At 39.5% G+C, this 19,461-nt stretch overlaps 1 protein-coding gene across 1 annotated transcript in view; it reads left to right on the top strand.

Annotated features, from left to right (window-relative positions):
• Nucleotides 1-2,616: 2,616 nt before the first annotated feature.
• Nucleotides 2,617-19,461, top strand: part of wdr17 (WD repeat domain 17) — a 32,806-nt gene continuing 15,961 nt past the window's right edge. The window contains exons 1-14 of the mRNA XM_054604689.1: nucleotides 2,617-2,739; nucleotides 3,126-3,309; nucleotides 3,761-3,991; nucleotides 4,459-4,569; nucleotides 4,863-5,003; nucleotides 5,315-5,441; nucleotides 5,827-6,007; nucleotides 6,115-6,283; nucleotides 10,580-10,671; nucleotides 10,906-10,988; nucleotides 11,089-11,175; nucleotides 11,695-11,859; nucleotides 12,310-12,425; nucleotides 15,917-16,003. Coding sequence (XP_054460664.1) covers nucleotides 2,617-2,739; nucleotides 3,126-3,309; nucleotides 3,761-3,991; nucleotides 4,459-4,569; nucleotides 4,863-5,003; nucleotides 5,315-5,441; nucleotides 5,827-6,007; nucleotides 6,115-6,283; nucleotides 10,580-10,671; nucleotides 10,906-10,988; nucleotides 11,089-11,175; nucleotides 11,695-11,859; nucleotides 12,310-12,425; nucleotides 15,917-16,003 — 1,897 coding nt within the window. The remainder of the gene's footprint in view (nucleotides 2,740-3,125; nucleotides 3,310-3,760; nucleotides 3,992-4,458; nucleotides 4,570-4,862; nucleotides 5,004-5,314; nucleotides 5,442-5,826; nucleotides 6,008-6,114; nucleotides 6,284-10,579; nucleotides 10,672-10,905; nucleotides 10,989-11,088; nucleotides 11,176-11,694; nucleotides 11,860-12,309; nucleotides 12,426-15,916; nucleotides 16,004-19,461) is intronic.

Raw genomic sequence — 19,461 nt, forward strand, 5'->3', positions numbered from 1 at the left:
CATGTACAATTTTAAGAGTCTGCCTAATTATTTTACAATAGCAACGACAATTTCAATGACTGCATTGTTTTACGGTTTTGATCTGTTTTGCTGGTTGACTGAGCTAATCTACTGTATAGAAAATACTCCCCCAAAGTCATAATTGGTCTCCTGGCAGCACATCTAGTTTACAGACCCTTCTCTATGGCAGAAAGTCATTAATAATATTGTCATGGCTGTATTCCATTTAGGTGAGCTAGATCCAGGGTCTTGATATGTTGGCTCACTTGATAGGATTCCTGTAGCAGAGCAACACAAAGACTTGTTAATACAAAAACGTTATCTCTAATACATAGCCAATATGCCATGACAAACTCAACCACAGCTTTTGGTGTGATTCTATGAACTTTTCCCTCACCCATCAGTGCATTTACACATATATTTTGGTACCAGGAGTGCCTACCAACCCACAAACTGTGAAATAAGAAACCCAGTCAATTTTTTGTGGGCTTCCAAGATCAGAAAACATGTGATTCAACGAGCCATTCAGATTTGGCTCACCTTTCTATGTCATATGCAGGCTCATAAGAATATACAGCCCACAGTTTTACCTTTGCAAAGGTGCCCCATGAATTTCTCGGAAGCCAATCAGAGTGGATTGGTCTTTTTTTGGGAGGGGGCTAGTAGAAAACCCGCCTTCAAGTATGAACCTGAAAATTTGTATGTTATGTTCCCTTTAAAACAACAAATGTAATGCTGCTCTCTATGGTGCTGAAAAGATTGATTAATTTAATTCAAAGAACATGTCTAATTTAACCTTTTGTACATTTTAGAACAAAAACATTTGAAACACAAAACATTGTCAACACAGAATACATATTATAAATATTTGATATGCTTAAAACCATCACCCAATGAATTGCAAAGATATAGTTTAGTGTACGCTCGGAGGTGAGCAAACAGGAAGTATGAGGAAAAAACAATTAGAACAATGTAATCAATATGGTTGTTGTTTGTTGCAGCCCTTCAGCTCAAATCAAGTAATGATAGTTCTTAAAAATGTCCTAAACAGGAGCGACATTAACAGCAGTGCATGTTTCATCAAGTTAAAACTACTATGTATGACGCTTCTTTGAAGAAGAAAAAGGGAAACAGCATTAAGAAAATCAAGACAGTGGCATTTGGGCTGAAGGAGATTAACATAACATAGGAGATAGACCGTTTCAAAGACATTAGCTTGCTGACAAATACAAATCAAATGTAATCATGTAATGTCCAGAAAGGTCCAAATGTTGTGTGGTCATTGCTGTGACAACTGCACATCATTATTGTTTGGATTACGATTTATTCCTTTATTGATCCCCATGGGGGAAATTCGGGTGTTGCAGCAGCAGTTTAGATGATCACACCTGTAATTCATATAAAAGAGAAAATTATATGTAAATCAGCCTATTTGCAACTGACAGGCAGAGGTTACAGGGTAACTCGTCAACATCTTTTTGAAGAATACCTTTGTTGCAAAATCCACACTACCCTGTTTGGGCGAACAGCCATGGTATAACAAATATACCAAGTATGACAAGTAGGCTACAATTCTTCCCAAGGTTAGTTTTTTTTACTTGTTTTGGCTTTAAAAAAAAGATTTCTACTTTTTTTTACAGAAATCTTTTTACGACTCATGGTTTGAAGATGTGTAGTTGCTATAATGAGTACAGTCCCACCATTCAGACATACTTATGTTGTTAAGTCACTTGTCAGCTCAACACAGTTACAATAAGCAGCCGTCTTAGCCAATCACAACAGGGATTAATTCAATCCTCTCTTTCTCTTTAATCATCTTATCCTCTCCAACCTGTGGCTCTATGTAGTATGTTGTGAGTGTTACTCTGGTACTAATAGAACTGTACACTAGAATTCAATCCATAATTCATAAAAAATAATAGTTGATGATTGAGGTGTTGATTTAAATCTGAGTTGTGTGGTTGTTGTTGCAACACAACACCTAACAATACAATATAACCTAGCAATATAAAAGCACAGATTAGAGTCTTTCAACTGACAACTGGTCTTTAGACCCTGTTCAACCTACATTTTAGCCGTGTTGTGTCCAGAGATACTGAGAATCTGATCAGTTATTAGTAAGTTATTTGCAAAAATGTGCTTATTGATGCCATTAATTTACATCTGCGATCAATGAGTTTTAAGTGCGATCTGCATTTAAAACCCATCTATTTAAATCTGCTTTCAACCTGTGATGCTAGTTATGTATGTCTTTTTTTTCTTTTCTTGTTGTTGTTTTGTTTATTTCTGTTATAATGTCATCTCTCTGCCTTGTTTACATTATTTATTCTATTGTTTCTGTCTTTATTATGTAAAGGGCCTTTCAGTACCTTTTAAAGTGCTAGACAAATACAATTTGTTATTATTATTATTATTATTGTAATTATATTATTATTATTATTATTAATGCTTGTTTGTCCGCAAAGTTGTAGCCACTCAAAAACATTGAACATAATATGGAAATACACAGAACATATATCTGAAAGCTATGAAAAAGATGAATCTTTGGATTTGTAAAAAAAGACTAAAATATAACATAATTAGCATCTGCGTGTGTTTGTGTGTCTCTAGGTAAAAATGGCCAAGGTGAAGCAGGTGGGCTTGCTGGCAGCAGGCTGTCAGCCCTGGAATAAAGATGTGTGTGCTGCTAGTGGAGACCGCTTTGCATACTGTGCTACTTTGGCTATATACATTTACCAGGTGAAGTAGTTGTGTGTATTTGTTCTAATGAGGCTGGTGAATGATTCAAATCTAAGATGGCATTGTGTTAGCATACCACTTAAACCTTCATCCTTTGTCATAGGAAATGTGAGTTTGCTGTATGGTTGACCTAGTACAGTGTACAGATACACATGGAATCCATAGGCAATAAACCACAATACATGCATTCTGTGTGCTGCAACACCCATAACACATGATTATACACAGTATTCAAATCTTAAACAGAACTATTTAAAACATTCAAATAAAAACACTGCAACCCATTTACCCATGTGATGTTTTTTCCCTTTTGCTTGTTCAGGACATTGCTGCAGTACTTTCCCTTTCTTTATTTTCTTGTCATTCTCTCTGTCTCCTTGTTGTAGTTGGACCAGCAGTACAATGAATTTAAGTTGACGTCCATCATGTCAGAGCACAAGAAGACCATAACAGCCATCAGCTGGTGTCCTGACAACCCTGATCTGTTTGCGTCAGCCTCGGCTGATAACCTGCTCATCGTATGGAACGTAGCAGAACAAAAGACTGTAGCCAGACTGGATAATACTAAAGGTTGATAGATGATCCACACCAGGTTTTATCAGCACACTAGAGTGTTTCACCCTCAGCATACCAAGTCTGCTGCATCTGTGTCTGTCTGTGTTAAAATGGATGACAGAGTGCCCCTTCCGCCCTGATAGTGTGTGATACTTTAAATCAGGACCAATGGCAAACATTTGATCTATCTATTGTAATCCATCTACTAAAACTGAATAGGCTGCAATTGGGTGCTTTTTACTGGGGTTATCAGCACCTATTAAAACAAAAGCAGAAAACAATGATACAAGTCATTAGGAACAAATTGATTGACAAAGTCAAATAGAATATACCACCTGTGAGATATGACAAAAAGTATACTTCTGAGATCTGCAGGGACCCCAGTTGGTAGGATGAGGGTCAAGGTTTGAGTAATGCAACGTCCTCTCCTGCATAAAGTATCACAGTGTCTCCCATTCTTTCCCAGGTGTTCCTGCGTCAGTAAGTTGGTGCTGGAACTTTGCTGATGGAGTGGCGTTTATCTCCCAACGCGGACCGCTGTATATCTGGGTATATGGAGGTACTGACCCCGGGGTCACAGTGCATAAAGAAGCCCACTCCTTCCTGTCTGATATCTGTCTCTTCAGATGGCACCCTTCCAAGAAGGGCAAACTGGTGTTTGGACACACAGACGGAAGTCTGTCTGTTTTTCAGCCAGGTACCTATGTTTTGATTAAAATACATTCACATTAATTTGTGTATTTTCTGGGGACAGAAAGACCACAACATGTATCAGTGCAAATCCTGGTAGTCAGCCTCCATAAGACATATTTTCTTAGCATATATAAGAATTACGGTCTCTGAAGTTTCCCTAGGAATGTGTGGAAGTGACCTTTCGTCCACTTGGAGACTTGAGACAGATGGCTATTTCCCTTTCCATACAGATTGCTATAGTTTGAGTCGCCCTTGCTCTGAATCTCCATCTTGTCAAGAGAGATTTCATGATGGCTCTCTATCTCCGCTGCCCAGTGAAATAAATCTCATCATTACAATCATCAAATAGGGTCTGCAACCTTTTTGTCTAATGTTTAACGCTACTCTTGTCTTCAGGTTCCATAAGCAGAGGCTTGTTTCTGTACACACACACACATATTTTCATTATTCTGTCTGTCCTCTTTTGTTTAGGAAGTAAATGCCAAAAGCATGTGTTGCGTCCAGAGTCATTAGAAGGGACAGATGAAGAAGACCCAGTAAGTGCTCTGGAATGGGACCCTTTGTCAACTGACTATTTACTAGGTAGGAACAAAATATGAACAACATCACCATTATTTTGTTAGCTGGAGTGATTTGAATTTGAAATAAGAAACAGGACTCAAACAAGACAAACAGAATTGAACAATAAAGTAGATTTGGATTTTGTAGTACAGTTGTTGTGAGTGTTTTCTGAGCAATTACAATTTAGTAACATAAAATAAAAATTAACCAGGTCTATTCATGTAACTCATTCAGTAACTTGGTATTACACAAGTTTCTGTGAGTAACATTGCAACCGCAGATGCTAAATGATGAAAACCATCTCTCTTTCACAGTGTCTAACCTCCATAATGGCATCAGGCTGGTGGACAGCGAAGCCTTGGCTTGTATCACCTCCTTCTGCTTCCCCTCAGCTGCTGCGTCAGTTCAGTGTTTGGCCTGGGTCCCCTCTGCACCAGGCATGTTCATAACTGGAGGTAAAGACTGGGCATTTCTGTGTGGGATGTGTGTATGATTTCGGTTCCCCTTTGGCTTCATGTGTTTAACGCTTCAGTTTCAACTTGCCTTTCATCCAGCTGGTATGTGGGACCTGTTGTTGCCACAGTACCTCTGTCTATGTATACATGCATATAAATGAATACATTTGGCTTCTTAATACCACAGTAATACTTAGTATTTATACAACCCATGCAATATGAGAGGGCATGTTACAGACCAAAAATTCAACATATTTGTATTATGAGGGAGACCTTTGAAATAAACTGAATTGTCTCTAACTGTCTGTCAGACTCCCAGGTTGGAGTGTTGAGGGTATGGAATGTGTCTCGCTCCACTCCTTTGGAGAGCTTTAAACTGAAAAAGACCGGATTTCATGCTTTGCATGTCCTAAACTCCCCACCTGCCAAGAAAGGTAGGTAACATTTAGACTAAAACCTTTTGAGTTTACAAATGTGGTTTGAACTGAAAAATATATATCCCACAGCTTTTAGAAGTCGCCAGGCTTCTATTTTCAGTTGGTATCAAAATGTGTGCCAAATTACATCCTTACAAATGCAGGTTTTACACAAAATCCACATCCTCAGATTTGTGCACAACACATGGTATTGAAATTCTCATAATGTATTTTCTTAAATAAAGCAGCCATTCAAACAAGGAGCAGTTTTACTTCTCCTCTTGTATGGCTTCATTTGATCTGCTCGTCAGCAGTCTGTCCCCAACATAAGGATGACTGTTAAGAAATGTAAGGATTATCAAAGATTTCTTGAATAACACAACAGATATTTTCTATATAGCTCACAGTTCCTGTTCTCCAAGTAAAAGTCACCACACCAGTTCCACCAGTGAGGCTGTACCTCCCCCAACACTGTCTCAGAACCGGTCCTTCTCTCTGCCTCCTGGCCACGCTGTGTGCTGTTTTATGGATGGAGGGGTGGGACTCTATGACATGGGGGCCAAGAAGTGGGACTTCCTACGGGACTTGGTATTCTATAACATCCTTTGTAAAGCCAAAAGCGTACACATGCCTACACGTGGCATAATGAAGAATCCTTGTACTGTGATTTTGACTTGTTTTAATATTGTTTCCAGGGTCATGTAGAGACTATTTTTGACTGTAAATTTAAGCCTGATGATCACAACCTGCTGGCCACAGCTAGCTTTGATGGAACCATCAAAATCTGGGACACAGACACACTAACAGCTGTTTACACCTCCCCCGGCAATGAAGGAGTGGTCTACTCCTTGTCGTGGGCTCCAGGTATTTTAGCTCCCCCTCTACACACACAAGTACATGCATGCATACAGCCAACACAAAAATCTATAGCCGTGTTTCCACCTAGAAGTTCCTGGTCATTTTAGTCCCAGGACTACTTTTCAAGGGACTAAAAGATTCCTTCAGCCTATTGTTGTCTGCGTTTCCATAGCTGCTAAAATGAATTAGTCTGTGGAGTATGAAAAAACATCATGACATGGGATGAGGGCTGCTGGTGGTTGCAGGGGTAAACACACTCTGGAGCCTGCAGTTCGGTGTTCCCGCCCATTTCATCTAAAAAACATATTGACATCTACTGCATATTTCCTTTGGATGTAATGAAAATGAAACTAAGACCGTCTGTGTCCACATAATTAATCTGTAACAATCAGGAAATAGCTTTTTTCCCCTCATTTACAACACTGCACCGCTCTTGCTCTCCCTTCTATCACTCGCCCTCTCCGCTTGCTCTTGCAATTTCTGTCTTTTTAAAAATGAGTCAGAAAAGGACAGTAAAGCCTAATTTTAATTTAAATGTTGTCAAACATTAACCTTCTGAGAGACAGCAAACCTCTGCTAATGCACTTTTATAATCAGGTACTATGGTAACAGACCCAGTGTTTAGGTTACCTTGCTGTAACTTAATACCCATGGTTTCCCTCATCGCAGGGTTAACTAACTCTGAGTTTTCACTAAACTTGCTTTCTGATAAAGGACCCAGGGCCTTTTGAGGAGTAAAATGTCCCCATTTAATTTAGACTCTGGTCCCTGCGGTTGAAACGGAACGAGTTTCTCTTGAACAGGCCCTATTATGCTCTTTTTCAGGTGCATATTATATATATATATAATATATTTTTTATCTCAAATTACAGTTACAACATGTTTACATGTGCCTTGTTTTTCTCATCCCGGATGTGCTGCAGCACCTCTTCTCACCCTCTCTGTGAAACGATCTGTTGTAGCGCTTGCTCCTCCCCCCAGACAGCCAAGTCTGCCCTGATTGGTCAGCCAGCCCGCTCTGTTGCGATTGGTCAACCACGCAGTGCATATGCGGAAATGTCCCGCCCCTTACCGCCAACAGAATTCAGCTCGCGTCTGTGCTGCAATACCAGTATGAACGCAAGTCAGTTATTAAAGTCAGGAGGAAGAAGCAGACCCAAACAGCCGTCACTACCAGGACTGGAGCAGGACGTTTCACAGTGGTGAGTTGTTACCAGTTTAATCCATTCCTGCGCTATGTAGCTAACGCTAGCAGTAGGCTTTAGGCCTATGCTGTGCTGTAAAACACGAGTCCCTCTCTTTATCTAAGAAGCTAAGAGTTACACTCACGTTGCCTGTAAATTAGCTATTAACACATGTTCCCTGTAAAATACAAATGTGTGTTATCAGTGACTTTGGTTATATTATGAAGAGCACAGCAGATTTAGAGATTACAAATGTGTGTTGTATATTGTAAAAACACTAGGACTACACAGTAACAACAACAGTACTATAAAATGTCATCTTAACTGTAACCTTTCTGCAAAAATGTAGCTGCATTTGACAATCCCCTTGTGGTTGTTATTATGTTTGTAAACAACAATATGATCACAACGTTTTATTTGAAGTAACATTTTTTACTTCCTGGATTAAGATTTGTCCTATGCAGTGATGTTGCCTCCTGAGTCATTATTTGCTTTATTATAACAGTATTTCTTGTAAATCAGTATCTTATTTTCCTCATCCTCTGTCGTCAGGTTTTGAAACAAATGAACCAGGTTCCAGTCCCTTCTACATGCATGGTTCACCATCCTGACCTCGATCCAAACTGTTTGAATCCATACAACCTTCAGATTATCCACAACATATACAGAGCTGACTATGGACGTTTTCAGGCGTAGTATAGAAGAGGAGTAAGTTGTAATAACATTTAATGAAATCTTTGTAAACTACATCTGAACACAATTGTTTCATTATAACACAAGATCATAAGAACTAATGAAGGAATGAGAATTGTTTATTTTCCCCCAAATTACTTTATTTATTTTCAAATATAAAAAAAATAGCTAAAAAAATAAACATTTGTTAATACTGTTATACTGTATAGATAGTTTTTAGCTGCATTGGTAATGATGTGTGATTTGTCAGTTGGTGATATTTAATATATTTAGGATGACACATGATGCTCGCCGTCCCGCCATGTGTTGTATTTCAAAAACTCAGGGAGTTTCCTGATCCGGCTGGTCAGAATCTTGGCTTCAGGCTGCTCCTTGACAGAAGAGGGACACATGGCGGGCAACACTTTCTCCTTTTGAGGGTCTCTCACACTAGGACGACAAACACAAGCCTCATCAGTTTATGTACTCTGTAAAAACATAGCATTTTATTGTTTTAAACTAAGTATGCTTCCTTCCTTATTTATATTTTAATGGTATTTCACATTTTATTGTTATTGTATTATATTTGTTATAAAAAATAAATATTATTTTACAACCTACTGTATGTAGGGTCTGTTTTAACTGGATTTGCTATGCATTCACCCTTCTTTGGCTATGGGAACAAGACCTTATAGACAGATGTTCCTGCAGATGTTCACGGTCCTCATTTTCATAATAATAAATGAAAAGGCATAACCTACAATAATAGAATGCAAAGTCAAAGGTTTACAAGAATGTCAACCTGAAATATGAAATTCAGGAGGTTTTAATGAAACTAGTGCTCTGTATTCCCCATAGTCCACATAAGAGTATTTCACAAGTCTACAATGTTAGCAAGTACTATATCTAAAAGTGAAACACAAAAGTACCTTAAATGTATAACATACCGTAGCTTATCAGGTGAGTATCCCTCAGAGTACCACCGGACAGCTGAGTGCCAACAGATACTTTGAGAAGTCTGTGTGCCCTCTGAGACTGTTTATGGACGGTCTGTTGTCGGTACCGGGTCCTGTGATCCGTGATGTACTCTTAAAAGACAGAGACCAATTTATTCATTAAAACTAATATGAATCAGATGAAAACAGTCAACATCTTTCAAGCTAAACATCAAATGTGCATTTAAGCACATGCACAAAGACTCAATATTATTTTATGACACAAATACAGCCCTGCTGTCTGGCTATGAGTAAAATGTACGTTGTTGGGATGTATCTGGTTGACCTATTGTTGGCAGTTTATGAAAGGAGCCCAGTGGCTCAGAGCAGAAACAGCGAGGTAACAGTCATTAAAATAGCTACAAAGTCAAGTGGATATTGGCAGTAACATTATAGCTTGTAATCACAAACCTACCTCCTCACTTGAACACTATTCAGGATGGACATATTCAGTCCTCATATTCTACACAGTGTTAGCAGTGGGGCTAAAGCTGATTAGCAGAGCCATTAGAACACAATAACGTTAGCTACCAACACTAGTCGAGGCTACAGCTGAGCACTGTGTTAACATTTGAACCCCGGCTAGTAACGTTAGCTACCTTTGTTGTGTTAAACATTAATCATCCCCAAATAATAAATCTACTTACAGGTTGTGATCCTGAACCGCCATCATCTTTCAGTAGTAAGCGTTTGGAAAATCCAGCCGTGAACTGTGTCCATTTCTGAAAGTTGTCCTCGGTAAAATGCATTTAAAGCCATTTTTAGCCACATATTCTTCAAGTCATCTTCCTTTGGGGGTTCATACAAAGAACATTTCCTTTCTCAGAGCAGAACACAGTGTCTTCTCAGCATGACGGCAGCTGAACAAACTCTTCCTCAGGAGCTCCAGCTCCTTCTCTCCGTAGCTTTGTTTGAGGGCGGGCAAAACTAGCAGAGGTTTATGAAAATATTTCTCTGTATCACTCTGTAACTTTATGACCTCATAAAGTTACAGAGTGAAGGAGATAATTCAATCCAGCGTTTTCAGGCAGCTCAGGAGCAGTGTTTCTGAAGGGGAGAGTAACTCCTTTTAAGCATTGACTTCAGGTTTTACACTCCACGGACCTTTTACATGTAAATAAATATATATAACACGCTAAAGGAGAGGGAAAAAGTGGAAAAGCATAATAGGGCCACTTTAAGATACCTAGTTCTGGGGGAATGTCCCTGCGATTGAAAAGGGGCTTATGCATGAAACCTTTGCAAACTGGAAGAACAAAGGAAGGACTTGCAATCCACTGTACGTGATCTAGACATTTAAACATACATATTACAAGCAGAACATCCCGGCCCACAAAAGAAAAAGTACATACACAAACACGTCAGGTATGCTGTACAAAAGACAATATGTCAATAAAGTGAATCATGTGTTGCTAATGTTAAAGTTGGTTACCTTTGTGTGTTTTTTGAAGGAGACCTGAACTGCATTGCAGGTGCAACATCTCGTAATGGAGCGTTCATTTGGGATGTCAGGAAAGGAAAGATCATCACTCGCTTTAACGAGGTTACTTTGACTTTCAGTTCAAAATGACTTTTCTAAAACAAATCTGTGTATCATGTATGAAAGGCTTTAATATGTTAGAATGTGGCTGCTGTCTCCCCCTTTTTTCTCTGACAATCAATAAATTATTACTCTATCCTTACCAACTACCACTTAGTAAGACATCTGACTCCAACTTATTCAAAATTATGGATGGTATGATGTGTCTGCAGTGACAACCTCTTTGTCTTCCTCCAGCATGGTAAGAACGGTATATTCTGTATATCATGGAGCCATAAGGATTCTAAGAGGATTGCTACCTGTAGTGGAGACGGATTCTGGTCAGTCCTCATATTCCCTGATACCTTTATAATGACAATAAAAAAGCACAATATCTGTCCTTCATAGAAGTCTTACACGTTTATTTTGTTTTGAATACAGTATCATCCGGACCATTGATGGTAAAATCCTCCATAAGTACAAACATCCGGCTGCTGTGTTTGGTTGTGACTGGAGCCAGAACAACAAGTAGGAATGCAATACACCTGCCATCTCTCTCAGTGGGTTGGTCAATATGCATTGGAGAGTCAGTTTGCATACAACTGGACCTAAGAGAGAATTTTTTTTTTCAACCTAAACCACATATTGGAACACAATTACAAGATACTACTGGATAAACAAAGGAGGATTTTGAAAAAAGATTAAAAAAATAAGGCTAATAAAAGTTAGGAAGAATAAAACAAAAAGCAGGTGAAATTTGTAAAAAGAATTGTCTTTGTGAGAAAGGATGGAGACGAGTGTAAGTAGGAGAGGTGCCTAGAGAGTAAATGCAGTGACAGATAGCCTTCAACAGAGCAAGAAGATATCCAAACAATTTAACTGAACAGTTGACAGTAAACTGAGCAGTGAGTGCCCAAGTAAACAATTACTTTCAATGCAAAATCAGACCAGTTCCCACCCTGTCTAAAGTGATGTTTTTCGCACATTAATCCTGCCGTGACATTTGGTAGTTTTTCCATCTTCCTGTCTTTCCTTCTCTCATTTTAGGGATATGATAGCAACAGGCTGTGAGGATAAAAATGTTCGCGTGTACTACCTGGCCACCAGCTCCGATCAGCCTCTGAAGGTCTTCACTGGTCACTTAGCTAAAGTATTCCATGTTCGCTGGTCTCCACTTAGAGAAGGAATACTGTGTTCTGGATCAGATGATGGGTGAGTGCGGACTAAGATAGCTAGGTCGAATAAACATTATAAAATATATTTCTTTCTTTGATGAGATGGACATTTAATTGGGAATCTGTTTCCAATAAAAAAGGAATCAAATAAGAATATTATAATGCATAAATAACACATACTGAGTAAATGTGTGGATTAAAAAATGTGGACATTGTGTTTTAGCAGCATGTATGTATTGAGAGGCAAATATGCCATGTGTCATTTATGTGTAATTTTGAAAAAAATCTAAATGGAATGAAATCTTAATGTTCAGAAAATGTGGAATATGCAGTCCCATTGTTTACAAATACAGGAAAGATTTTTGTAGAGAGGTTGTCTAGAGCTGACATATAGAAACTTTTGTAACAAAATTTTTCATTTGTCAAGATATCTTACTGTGAAAATGAATGAAAAGAGATACCCCTGTGTGTGTGTCTGTCTGTGTAGCACTGTTCGTATATGGGACTACACACAGGATGCGTGTATCAATGTGTTGAGTGGTCATGCAGCTCCTGTAAGAGGCTTGATGTGGAACACCGAGGTCCCTTACCTCCTCATTTCAGGTAATGTTACTGGAAGTATTTTATTTTTATTTTCCAGTAACCTTCTCTTATTCAATTCAAATCACAAATTACAAATTTGCCTCAGAGGGCTTTACAATCTGTACACATGCGGCATCCTCTGTCCTTCCCTCACATCGGCACAGGAAAAACTCCCCTAAAAAACCCATTTAACAGGGAGAAAAAAGGAAGAAACCTATGGGAGAGCGACAGAGGAGGGATCCTTCTCCCAGGATGGACAGAATGCAATAGATGTCATGTGTACAGAATGAACAACATAACAGAGATACAACACATTCAATGTACAGTGGGTACGGAAAGTATTCAGACCCCTTTAAATTTTTCACTCTTTGTTTCATTGCAGCCATTTGCTAAAATCGAAAAAGTTCATTTTTTTTCGCATGTAGAAATTTTTGCAAATTTATTAAAAAAGAAAAACTGAAATATCACATGGTCATAAGTATTCAGACCCTTTGCTGTGACACTCATATTTAACTCACATGCTGTCCATTTCTTCTGATCCTCCTTGAGATGGTTCTACTCCTTCATTGGAGTCCAGCTGTGTTTAATTAAACTGATTGGACTTGATTAGGAAAGGCACACACCTGTCTATATAAGACCTTACAGCTCACAGTGCATGTCAGAACAAATGAGAATCATGAGGTCGAAGGAACTGCCCAAGGTGCTCAGAGACAGAATTGTGGCAAGGCACAGATCTGGCCAAGGTTACAAAAGAATTTCTGCAGCACTCAAGGTTCCTAAGAGCACAGTGGCCTCCATAATCCTTAAATGGAAGAAGTATGGGATGACCAGAACTCTTCCTAGACCTGGCCGTCCAGCCAAACTGAGCAATCGTGGGAGAAGAGCCTTGGTGAGAGAGGTAAAGAAGAACCCAAAGATCACTGTGGCTGAGCTCCAGAGATGCAGTAGGGAGATGGGAGAAAGTTCCACAAAGTCAACTATCACTGCAGCCCTCCACCAGTCGGGGCTTTATGGCAGAGTGGCCCGACGGAAGCCTCTCCTCAGTGCAAGACATATGAAAGCCCGCATAGAGTTTGCCAAAAAACACATGGAGGACTCCCAAACTATGAGAAATAAGATTCTCTGGTCTGATGAGACCAAGATTGAACTTTTTGGTGTTAATTCTAAGCGGTATGTGTGGAGAAAACCAGGCACTGCTCATCACCTGCCCAATACAATCCCAACAGTGAAACATGGTGGTGGTGGTGGCAGCATCATGCTATGGGGGTGTTTTTCAGCTGCAGGGACAGGACGACTGGTTGCAATTGAAGGAAAGATGAATGCGGCCAAGTACAGAGATATCCTGGAAGAAAACCTCCTCCAGAGTGCTCAGGACCTCAGACTGGGCCGAAGGTTCACCTTCCAACAAGACAATGACCCGAAGCACACAGCTAAAATAACAAAGGAGTGGCTTCGGAACAAGTCTGTGACCATTCTTGACTGGCCCAGCCAGAGCCCTGACCTAAACCCAATTGAGCATCTCTGGAGAGACCTGAAAATGGCTGTCCACCAACGTTCACCATCCAACCTGACAGAACTGGAGAGGATCTGCAAGGAAGAATGGCAGAGGATCCCCAAATCCAGGTGTGAGAAACTTGTTGCATCATTCCCAAGAAGACTCATGGCTGTACTAGCTCAAAAGGGTGCTTCTACTCAATACTGAGCAAAGGGTCTGAATACTTATGACCATGTGATATTTCAGTTTTTCTTTTTTAATAAATTTGCAAAAATTTCTACATTTCTGTTTTTTTATGTCAAGATGGGTTGCTGAGTGTACATTAATGCAAAAAAAAAATGAACTTTTTCGATTTTAGCAAATTGCTGCAATGAAACAAAGGGTGAAAAATTTAAAGGGGTCTGAATACTTTCCGTACCCACTGTATATGACATAAATTATTCATATAATCACCGTAGTAAGCAGAACTACACCAATCGTTTTGTGATCAATGTGTTGTAATTGACTTTGCTGTTGATCTACTTGTGTTCTTGCTTGTCAGTGTCTCTCCACTGTATTCAGAACAGGCCAAAAGATATTTAAGAACTACACAAAATACAGTCCATAAGTATCAAGGCAGTATTTCCACATATTTTTCTGTTCATTTCATTTTTATATATATTTTAATAATATAACATATATAATACAAATTTGTATTTCTTAATTCTTAAGTACGTAACATGACAGTTGTCACCATTTTGCCTTACAAAATAGTACAGTGAAGAGAAAGTGACAGGCTGATGGTGGGTTTGAGGTTTATATTTGGCGTACCAAGGAATTGATCAGAAACCTGTATACGAGTAAACCAGAAGCGAGTAGCTCCTCTGTAAAGAAACCTCTTGTTAAGATTTTTGTCACTATCAACTGACGATATGGAAGACAGGGTACAGGTCTAAAATACTTCAATAGCGTTGATAGTGTTTAGTTCAGCACTCTACTGTAACCAACAAGTAGTTGATGTATTAAAATGATTTAAAAGTTACACTATTATGAATCCTAGTGACACCACAAAGGTGATGACAGTAAAACATGGCTCTTTATTTACCTCTAATGTCAGTCGTAGGAAACTACAGCAACGTCAGCAAATACATGTCTCCTTTGCAATCCTTTGTTTTTGAGCAAATTGTATAATCAAATTTCAAGTTTACCATCTGTCACATAAAGCTCATATATTGCTCCTGAGATTGTCCACACATGGGCTCACAGAGTCAGTTAATATGGTATGACCCGGAGTTTAAGTTACATCTCTTTCTGAAACCGAAAACCAAGAGAGTCCCTCATCTCAGGGTTAACTAACTCAGAGTTTTCACTAAACCTGCTTTCTGAAACAAGACCTTTTTCTGAGTACAAAATGACTCAACAGACACGGTACTCAAACTAGCAGTTAAAGCTTAATTAATTATGTGTTTCTTTGGATAGCAAGAAAAGGCACAATGACAAAATGTTTTGATGTTTTGACATAAAATGTTGATAAATGTGATGCTATAGCCAGCTGAAATTTCCTATGTTTCATCGACAATAACATTAATTGCTGATATTGCTAATAGTACCTAAAACAAAGGATATTTACTTATCCAGAAAATAATATATATTCTATGCATTAAGTATTGAAATGGAGTCTAAAGCTCCTTCCATGATTTTAAACTCTGCCTGGTTACAATCTCTGTAACCATGTAGCTGACAAATGAGCAACTGGCATAGACCTGTTGCAAGCCCTTCCATCTACTGTATAGAACAAGTAATGTTCTAATGTTCTAACAAGTAATGTTGCATCGTTAACTTAAAATAAAAATTGGCTTGTAGTGGAAAAGATGCATTTTCCTATTGTTGATGCATGACAGTTGTTGGTGTTGCATTTAGATTAGTGGCAGTTTTACTGACAGGTGTAAGATGTACAATGGACTGTATTTTATAGTGTTGCGACAGTGCTGTCAGAGGCTGTTGAACGCAAATTGTAAAATGTTCTATTATTTTGTAGGTTCTTGGGATTATACAATCAGAGTGTGGGACACAAGAGATGGCACATGTCTAGATGCAGTTTACGACCACGGAGCGGATGTCTATGGTAAGATCCAAGCTTTATTCTCCATATTAGACTTTTAATACTGCAGATACATGATTGGTGACAAGTATTTATTTGATGAAGGGAAGGTCCTTCACTTAAAATGCAATCAAAGCTGTTACTCAAAAGGAAGTTCATTCAAATTACATATAAACTGCTGTGGAGTCAAACGGCATGCAACATATTGGTTTTAGAAAGGCATGTTATGTTGCAGTTAGTTATTTGATACACCTTGTGTTGGACACATTGTAAGTGATGGACTCGATTTCATCAGGTGTTTTGGGTCTTAACATCATTATTATATTCCTTTATTGATCCCCATGGGGGAAATTCAAGTGTTGCAGCAGCTCAACTACACAGACAGACAATAAATACACATACTATACAACTACATAGACACAGACAATAAATACACATACTATACAACTACACAGACACAGACAATAAATACACATACTATACAACTACACAGACACAGACAATAAATACACATACTATACAACTACACAGACACAGACAATAAATACACATACTATACAACTACACAGACACAGACAATAAATACACATACTATCAGACACTCAACCGGGACACAGGTGGCGGTGATCAAGCCCTGAGTTGTGTTCAGGTAGCGCATTATGCCACGTGTCACCCTTCTTTAACAAGAGTCAATGGGAAGCATTTTCAGATGCCACATCTCAACAAAATATTCAAACATCACTTAAGTGAAATTTGGATCCTCTGGAGCAGCAAACAGAGCCAGAAGCTGTTCAAAGCTCTCTATCTTTTCAAGGCAATTATCAAACATCAATATAACTCTACAGTTGGCTGCAGCTAAAAAACGAGATATTAACACTGCTTGTTCTATTGCAAACCTCTCAGTTTCTACCTCACAGGGACATTCCAGTATTTGATGGAGCTTCTCTGCAGCTCAAATTGTTAATTAAGGTATTTTAACTTTTTGTTAAAGCAAAGGCCAACAGTAAAGGGTGACAGCCAAGTATCTTAGATGCAGTTGTCTTCACATGACTCTAGAGCAGGGGTCTCAAACTCAATTTGGCTTGGGGCCACTGCTGGTATTGTCGTCTCATAGGAGGGCCACTTCAACATTCAAGCACTACAAGAAAGCGCAATATTTTTGAAAATTTACTTTTTTATTTCCATGTTTTTAATAACTTATTGAAACATTGCACTGAACCAACACATACAATCCCTGAATACATTTGTGCTTTATTCTATTTCTTGCCAGAGACCTGGCAGCGCTTCTGCTCACACAGCTGAGCAACATTTGCCCTGATCAAGGTTACAGTAGAAACTCTGAGTACAGCTTCAACATGGGCATCACTAAGTACTTGCATTATTAAAGTTCATAGTCAAGAAAAGTTTTTCACACAGATACGTGCTTCCAAAAAGGCACATTACCCGACTGAACATTTTTGACAGCTCAGGGAAGGATGGAAGTAATTCTCTCATGAATTGTCCAGTCATGTCTGCTTTTCCCGGTGCCTCTCTGAATTTAGCTTTTAGATCACTGTTGCACTGCAAGTCAATAAGTTCCATTTGCAACATACTTGGGACACTCTCCACATCAGCTGAGAAGGGGTCAGCAAACAGCTGGAAAGTGTCACAGCGTGCCTTGAAGTCAGCAAAACGCTGATCAAACTCCTGCAGAAGGTTTTCACTAGCACAGGCATATTCACCACCACTGAAGGCTGTGCCCTCCTCCACGAGAGACCTGCATGTTGTGAAATGGCTGAGATATTTTACAGAAAGCTGAGTTTTCCACAATTTCAGTTTAACGGAGAAGACTTTCACATTTTCATAAGCTGCAGTGATAAGCTGACCAGGGCCCTGGAGCTTCAGGTTAAGGATGTTCAGCTCCTGTGTTAAGTCCACTAGGAATGCAAGGTCCATAACCCACCCTGGATCATCAGGTTCAGGAACATCCATTCTGTCATCTTCCATGAATTTCTTCACTTCTGCTCTTAAGTCAAAACATCTCTTCAGGGCACTACTAAATGATGTACTTTTACTAAAGTAAAGTACATCACCATATGTTGTAAAAAGGCCCTGAACTGGCGGTGCTGTAAACTCCTGGACCTGATGTAACTGATACATCTCAGGACAACAGACATGACATGCTGCACAGTGCCTGTTGGTGTACGATGCAGTGCAGAACGACTGCTGGATCTGCATTTTCCTCTAACTTTCTTTGAACCAGCGCTACCAGTCGGTCATAGACGGGGCTCCATCCGTGGTAATGCCCACCAGTCTGTTCGCACAGCTCCTGAAATATATCCTTGGCTGTGGACACAAACTCAGCAGCTCTTCTGCTTTATCGGGGACTGTTATTGCCGACGGACAGGTGTCGGTATGTGACTGCAGACCACATTAGGCTACATTATTTTCTTACTTTTCTTTTATCTCGCCGCGTACGCATCACTTTGATTTATTTTGTCAGAGAGAGACATATATATGTATAATGTCCCGCTGGGCAGCAACTTAAAAAACTTTTTTTGGAGGTGTTGTGAACGCAGCGCGCTGGGACGAATGTCCGCGTTTGCCTCATAGAAACGAGGCAGCCAGCCAGGCACGGAGAGAACTCTCCATGGCAACGCTGCTGTAACTCTCCATGGCAACGCTGCTGTCACTGTCACTCATTGAGAATGTTTCTCTGCTTGCATCAAGCCCGGTCGATGTCCCGCCCCCGAGAGCCATATACCCCACCGTGATTGGTAGGTTCGTTCAGCTCCGCACACAACACTGTAAAGTGCCATTCATATAACACTCGCGGGCCGCACTAACATTAAACTTTCATATTAAGGTGGGGGCCACAAAATATCGTCTAGCGGGCCGCAATTGGCCCGCGGGCCGCGACTTTGAGACCCCTGCTCTAGAGCGAGGTTATGCTGTCGCCAAACATCTGCTCAAGAAGCATTTTGAAAATGGTTTAAAGATAACAGCAGACTACATGGAAAAGATCATTGGATGGCCAGGTGCCAAGTCTGAGGACATTAAAGGACTTCAAGCATATGCTCTTCATCAATGTGAATGTTCCAATGCTATGGAGGAGCTACAATACTAGGACGAGCTAAACATGCAAAATGAAAACCATGATTCAGAAATGTCCATATAAAGTCAGAAAAATGAAACAATCATTCAAAAGAAACAGTTTTGCAACTCGTGTCTATTACTGATGAATTAATAGCAGATGCTCATGAGAATGACAAGGTTGGAAATTAAGTTATCTCCTGCACAAAGGCATACCCTACCTCCTGTCTGTATTGTGCACAGGACACTTAAGCAAGACTTGCGATAGGCGCATTCCTTGCATGCAGTGCAAACAAACTCATCCTAGCAGAGGCATTAACAAGCTGAATTAGTAATTGCTTGGGAATCATAGAATTGTCCGGCAACCATTTTCTATGAGCTTCTTAATGTTTTTACCCACAATGAGATGC

This window comes from Anoplopoma fimbria, chromosome 9, assembly GCF_027596085.1.
Source record: "Anoplopoma fimbria isolate UVic2021 breed Golden Eagle Sablefish chromosome 9, Afim_UVic_2022, whole genome shotgun sequence".
NCBI lineage: Eukaryota > Metazoa > Chordata > Actinopteri > Perciformes > Anoplopomatidae > Anoplopoma > Anoplopoma fimbria.